Source organism: Balaenoptera ricei, chromosome 3, assembly GCF_028023285.1.
Source record: "Balaenoptera ricei isolate mBalRic1 chromosome 3, mBalRic1.hap2, whole genome shotgun sequence".
In the NCBI taxonomy this organism is placed as follows: Eukaryota; Metazoa; Chordata; class Mammalia; order Artiodactyla; family Balaenopteridae; genus Balaenoptera; species Balaenoptera ricei.
Window position 1 is genome coordinate 92371292 of NC_082641.1, and position 7263 is coordinate 92378554.

The window sequence follows — 7263 nt, forward strand, 5'->3', positions numbered from 1 at the left end:
AAACTCCAGGACTTTCCACATGCCAACAAACTAGTAATTGATTAAACAATTCAATTACAATAATTGAGTAGAAGAATATATCCACAGAGTGAAGTCAGAAAGAGAAAAACAAGTATCATATATTAATGCATATATGTGGAATCTAGAAAAATGGTATAGATGATCTTATATGCAAAGCAGAAAGAGAGACACAGACATAGAGATCAAACATAGGGATACCACGAGGGAACGGGGGGGTGGGATGAACTGGGAGATTGGGACTGACATATATACACTACTATGTGTAAAACAGATAACTAATGAGAACCTACTGTATAGCACAGGGAACTCTACTTGGTGCTCTGTGGAGACCTAAATGGGAAGGAAATCCAAAAATGAGGGGATATATGTATATGTACGGCTGATTCACTTTGCTGTGCAGCAGAAACTGACACAGTAGTGTAAAGCAACTATACTCCAAGTTAAAAAAAAAAAAAAAGAATATGATCTACAGACTGCCTGTTCATAGACCTCCAAAAGGATTTAACCACTTTCTTCTGGTTTTAGGCTCACACTACGCTTCCACTCCCCGTTTTATCCTCTTTATCTCCTCTACTGGCATTAATTAGTTCGTAAGCAAAAGCTACAAAAGTCAGTTTGAAATTTTATTTCATTAACTTAAAAGATGAACAAAATGTGTACTTCAAATCTCATTAAACTCATTTATCTGAAACACGTTTACACAGAGGACAAACAGATATAGGATTTCAAGTAACTTATGGTAGAGTCCACTGTCCATTTAAAAATATGATTCTTTCTTTCACAAAAATTCTGCATTAAAAGGCAAAAAGAAAAAATTTCTTTTATACTGCCTAAGAGCTGGATGCATACTTCTGATGTAAATTTATTTCATTGTCAACTCTGATGCTGAAGTTGGGAGGCACAAATGTTCATAGTTCAGTTAAATGATGCAAACAGAAAGCTTCTGTTTCTCTCAGATACAAATGAGAAACCTCCATTCATGTCTCTTACAGTAGTACCACATCCTTGATTCTCATACCAGGTCACTTCTTCTTCTTTCCTTTCCCTTTTTTACTTCCCTCTCCTTGCTGAAGACTTTGGTCACCACCTCCTGTTTTTTGTGTCCTTGTTTTCAGTTTAGGTATCATTTCTGCAGCATACAACATTACTGACTTACCTAGGAACAAGAAGTTAGGCTTAGTGTATAATCTGAGAAATAAGACATAAAAGGTTGCTAACTTGAAAATCATAAAGTTTAAGAAATCATCACCACATCAAGAAAATGAGAATTTAAAAAGAAAAAATCAAATGACCATGAAGACAATGATTTGCTCAAGTGGGGACATTTCCTGGAGAAAACGTATTAAGAACAATGCTGAAATATTTAAATGAACAAAATAAAAATTTTGATCTTGGTCCTAGGAATTGACTTGAAGATCAAAGGAAAATATATCTAAACATAACAAGCTGGAAACAGAGTCAGGATATCATTGTAACTTAAGCTAGGAAGCACAAGCCCTCTCAGTCTTACAACAAAAACCCATGTCATTAAGCTACAAAATATGTTACTCACATGTCCAAATGATCTATGCATACATGCACCCCTGCTCTGGGCACCAACCACCTCCTCCAGCTCCAGTAGCTGCTTTCAACACACCCCACTGCTCAGCTTTGTTCTTTTTACTTTCTTACTATTTTCTTACTGGAAACAGTAAGCAACATCTTTTCAACTGTAATTTTTACTTCTATGTTATTAACTAGTCAAAGCAAAAGGTTGATGGTTTTTGTTTTTGTTTTTTTGTCTTTTGACTTGTAAGAAGTAGTGTAGGAAGATGCCAAAGAAAAGAAAAAATACACTGAATATACTACCTGTCATTCCCGAGTCAGACCCTTAAGTTTCTAGAAATATCTACCAATCCTGACAGGTTTTGGTAGATACTAATAACCAAATAATTATGTTAGAATAATAACCAGTTATTTTAATTCAATTAAAAACAATTCAGTTGTCACTTTGGGGTTATTGTGTCAAGAAAAAAATTAACAGCTCCATTTAAAAAACCTAGAACATATTTTTTACAAATAAAAAATTCAGAAAAGTAAAGAATTACATGTAAATAAATACTCATCTTCCCAATACACCGAGTTAATATATTGGAATACTGAAGTATGTTTTGTTTGGTTCTCGTTGTTTTTTAAGAAATAAAACACTAGAACTAATGCTACAATCTACTCTGACCATCACACCCCTGACCACACTCCTCACCCCCTACTCGCCATTAGGTTAACTAGTACCTTGAGACTTCGTGTTTTCTTCCAGTCCATTTCAAAAGTGTTTATATATATGTCAATAAACAATACTGCATATACATCAATCAATAAACAGTAATATTTTGTATTTAAATGTATACCTAAGTGGCACCACACTATGCATATCTCTTGTGTTTTTCACTCAATATGGCTTTTTATTTTTAATTTTTAAAATTATTTATTTATTTTGGCCACCCCACGCAGCTTGTGTGATCTTAGTTCCCTGACTGGGGATTGAACCCCAGGCCCCTGGCAGTGAGAGCACAGAGTCCTAACCACTGGACTGCCAGGGAATTCCCTCAATATGGCTTTTTATTTTTTTATTTAATAAATTTATTTATTTAATTTATTTTTTGGCAGCGTTGGGTCTTAGTTACTGTGCGCGGGCTTTCTCTAGTTGCAGTTAGCGGGGGCTACTCTTTGTTGCGGTGCGTGGGCTTCTCATTGCGGTGGCTTCTCTTGTTGTGGAGCACGGGCTCTAGGCACGCGGGCTTCAGTAGTTGTGGCACGTGGGCTCAGTAGTTGTAGCTCACGGGCTCTGGAGCGCAGGCTCAGTAGTTGTGGCGCACGGGCTTAGCTGCTCCACGGCATGTGGGATCTTCCCGGACCAGGGCTCGAACCCATGTCCCCTGCATTGGCAGGCAGGTTCTTAACCACTGCGCCACCAGGGAAGCCCTCAATATGGCTTCTTAAATTTACTGATAGAAATGAATAACAGACCTCAAGGGTCTCTAGGATCTGAAATAGCAGTAATGTATGACCATTTAATAATTTCACATTCTTAACCTGGGAACAATGATGGGACTTCCAGAGGTTTATAAAATGTTCATGCACCAATTTTTTTTTTTTTTGGAGAAATGATTAGTAGGTTTCATCACATTCTCAAAGGTCCTTAACTTAAAAGAAGTTAAAAGCATTGTTTACCTCTCTGCATCAGCAGTAGCCCTTTTTCTAAATTAATCTATAGAATGCAAATTATGTTTCTGACCTGTCAAAAGGTCAGTTTTAGAACATTTTTGGCAGTGTAGAGGAGTAACCTATCCCAAACTTAATTCATTCATTAAAAAAAGCTTACGTGATGGGAACTGTACAAGACAGAGGCTGCCATCTTCCTGTTTGAGCTGCACCCGGACTCTGCCCCTGTACTGAAGATCACGATTCCATTCTCTAGAGTACATTTTATTTTTCTAACATAAAGAAATAAATAAAAACAGGCTTTAAGAAAGTTATTATGTCAATGAGATGAGTATGGAAAATAGTGAACAAAGAACCATATCATACCTCAAGAAATACATTAAGTCCAACTGCTGAGCATACATCTTGAATCTCTGTAGCTGTAGGATTTTCAACAGCCTGAAAAGTTAAAAACAAAAACACTAAATAACTCAGCTTTAAGTGGATAGTGCTACATTGTTGTATAAATCATTTCAAATACTATGATCAAAACACATACCAAAATCCTAGGTTTCTTTTTTTTTCTTTTTTTTCTTTTTACTAGGTACAGTTGTTTCAATTGTAATTTTTAAATTCCTGGGACTCACACTGATTCATACTTGTGTATCCACCTCCCTTCCAAGAGAACATAAACTTCACAGGGTTAATACTGGTTAAACAACTATTACAGATGCAACCATTTCCTCCCTCCCTCCTTTCTTTCTTTCTGTCTGTCTGTATTTACTCTTTGGTTTCCATACTCAGCAAATTATAAGGTATAACAACAGTATTCAGGATAGACAAAGCTTAGTATGGGTAATGGAGATTCCATTGCTTAATGAGGAGCAGTGTTTGTTCTTATCACCAAGTACCCTTTCTGGCTCCTCCAGAAGCCCTCGGAATTCTGTAGTCATTAATGGTACATTTTGATGGACACATCTGTCTATTAAATAAATATATGCTAGGAACTGTCTTTGCCACAAGGGTCTTTTTTTCAAGAAGTCTACATAATACAGATGCAACCACTTTAGAAAACTGTTTGGCAGCATCTACTAAAGTTAAATATATGCATTTTTTATGGCCATGCAATTCCACTGCTATAGGTATGTATTGAGGAAAAACACAAAATAGACAATCTCAACAATGTTCACAGTAGCACTATTTTTAATAGCCCCAAACTAGAAACAACCCAACTATCCATCAATAGTAGGCTGGACTGTGGTATATACACACAATGCAGTACTACAGAGCAGTGGCTTTCAGCAAGGTAATTTTGCCCCCTGACATTCAGCAATGCTAGGAGACATTTTTGATCATCACAACTAGGGTGGGGTAGGGCACTGGCTTCTGGTGGGTAGAAGCCAAGGATGCCGCTAAACCCCCCACAGCACAGCACAGCCTCTGCAACCATGAATCATCTGGCTCAAAACGCCGGTGGTGCTGCTGTCGGGAAACCCTACAACAGAGCAATGAGATTCAACAAACTACACTCACAAGTGCAGGGTATAAGCACTCGTAAGCTGAAACGTCATAAGCTTCATGTTCATTGAAATCAGACAGACATAAAAGTACATAGCGTGTAATGCCACTGAAACAAAATAAGAAACAAGCAACAGTCATCTACGGTATCGGAAGTCAGGGCAGGGGTCATCCTTTGTAGTGAGTGTATGTGGAGGGAACAGAGACTGGGAAGGGACATAAAGGAATCTTCCTGAGTGCTGGTAACATGTTCTTTTTAAAATCTGGGTGCTTGGTTACCCATGCGTACTCATTTTATGAAATTTAATCAAAATAAACACAAGATTTACATATGTTTATGTATGTATGCTATAAATCAATAAAGCTAAAAACAATTCAATCATTCTCCAAATTATCCTGAGAGCTTGCTTCCAGAGGCCTCTGTCAATGTGGCTTGATGTTAGGCATTACTCTGAATCAGTGCTTTGGCGTCTTCTCTTTTACCCTGTAGCAGCAAAGTAGACTTTCCTCTACACATTTAAGCAGTAAAATGAGAGATATTAAATAACACAAAAATAATGTATTGCTTCAGGCCAAGTTCCTTAAATCCATCATCAGATTATAAAATGTATAAAATGTAAATTAATCTTAAAAAAATAGACTATAACATTAATTTTGAAAATGAAAAGCTACAAAGACCCCCTTCACTTGGCACTAGGCACTTTCTAAACTTAAGCCACAAGGCCAACTAAGAACTCGGGTTTTTCTACTGAAACAGCACAAGGGGGAAATCATCTCTTTTAAAACTATAAACACCTACTTTTAAAAAGTATTAATTTTAAAGTAACTTTACCCCTCTCAAAAAGAAGACGATGACGATGATAACAGACATAAAACTGTAAAACTCAACATATCTGAATTTTCTGCAAGTCTTGTTTAAAAACTCAGCTGCATTCTGTATATCATATTGTACAATGCCATAATTTTGGTTTCCTTTATTAAGGGAAAGAGTGTCATAACCTTAAGCTTAAAAAAACAAAAACGTGCAAACCCTACAACGCTCCACCCCCAACTTCCTTCAAACACAGGCTCGTGAAGAACCACTTAAAAAATTCTTTCAGTTATGAATCAGTGCCCTCCTGCATCACCATTATTAACGAAAGCATCCCAATTGTTGGCTGCCGTTCTCCTCATGCCCCAAACAATGGAGTAAAGTAAAAGAAGCCTTTGTGGCCCGGACAATACAACCTCCCCAGGCCCTCAAAGACAGAAGTAACAGCCCGCTTACCTTACTTATGGGGATTCGCCGCCCCTCCGCTATGGTCTTCTTGTTATTTAAATAAGCAGGATAGATACAAATGAACCTGCCACAGGAAAAGCCCAGCTGGTATCACTAGAGAAATATTTCCAAAAATTCATTCATTCTTTCTTTCATCATCATCATCATCAGGATTGCCGGTACACCTATACTATTATGTGCTTAACTTTTTTTCTTTAAACTGCCTCCCCTCTACTTAAAAAGCGAACTTTAACTTACTATCTTAGATGGAAAAAAACATCACTTGCTAGAGGGAGGGAGGAAGGAAGGAAGCAGCGCCGTAACTGTTCAGTTAGATACAGGTGCCTGTCAAAAGCTTCTGAGGGCGGGGCCTGCTCTCTCATATAGAAACTAAGGAGTCAGAGGTATTAAAGGCTTGAAAGAACTCAAACGAGCCTTTCCGAACATACCAACAACTGAAAGAACAGATTTTTCACACTGTGATTACTTAACGTCATGTCCACGTAGCACCCAAAGTCCTCTGTCTCACGTACAGGTAAACACTGAGCTAGGTTAAGTTGGGATCTAGGGACCTGCGAACAGCCCTGGCGCAGCCGGCCTCAGGGAGGAACGGACGCCGGAGGACAGGCCCGGAGCCCGGGGCTGGGGCTGAGCTCCCCCGGCGAGCCTTCCTCAGGGCTGGGGAAGGCTGCGCAACACCCGCGGGCTCGCCGCAAGCCCCGTCCTCTCTCCGGACTCACCTGTCCTGGTCGGCCGGGGACCGCGCAGCGGCACAAGCCATCTTCACCCAGCCCCCAGGCCAAACCTGCAGGGAAAAACCCGGCCTCAATTCAGCTCGGAGATTTCCCAGACCACCCCATTTCCGGCGGAAGTCCTGCCCACCGAAGCGCCTATGCGTCCGCCGCTTTTCACCGTCGGTTTGTTCCAGCACCTGTCGCTCGGCGTCAGGATCTCTAGTTTCTGACGTGGCGTCGAAACCTCTCGCGAGAGGGTTCACGAACGCTACTAATTCCTTCGCTTCTCAAGATCTCGCCAAAACCAGCCTTTGGGGCGCTTGCTCTTTCACTGAAATTGGCTTAAGCGTTTACGCGCTTTCTTGGCCAATTTCACATTGCGTTTGGATGGTGCTAACTTCTCTCGTCCTTAGAGTAGGGCTCCACACCGCGGGTGATCTGTGAGATCCGAGCAAGTTGTTAGAGTAGGCAAGAAAATACCCTTTATGTTTAATCTTTAACCGCTCCTGGGCCCTGCAGCTTGCTTTCAACTTGGCAAAAATGGAACTAGCA

General features: G+C 39.7%; 1 protein-coding gene across 2 annotated transcripts; it reads right to left on the reverse strand.

The window, feature by feature from the left end:
- Positions 1-631: 631 nt before the first annotated feature.
- Positions 632-6849, reverse strand: SRP19 (signal recognition particle 19). Of its 2 annotated transcripts, XM_059919410.1 has the most exons (5): positions 6718-6849; positions 5987-6062; positions 3589-3660; positions 3383-3494; positions 632-1177 (listed from the first exon to the last, which is right to left on the reverse strand). In XM_059919410.1, exons 1-5 carry the CDS (start codon positions 6756-6758, stop codon positions 1044-1046), a joined length of 435 nt encoding a protein of 144 aa, XP_059775393.1. In that variant the 5' UTR covers positions 6759-6849; the 3' UTR covers positions 632-1043. The 2 variants fall into 2 exon arrangements, with proteins under 2 accessions (XP_059775393.1, XP_059775392.1); XM_059919409.1 differs by lacking the exon at positions 5987-6062 and having other exon boundaries at positions 1075-1177; positions 6718-6844.
- Between the last annotated feature and the right edge of the window lie 414 nt (positions 6850-7263).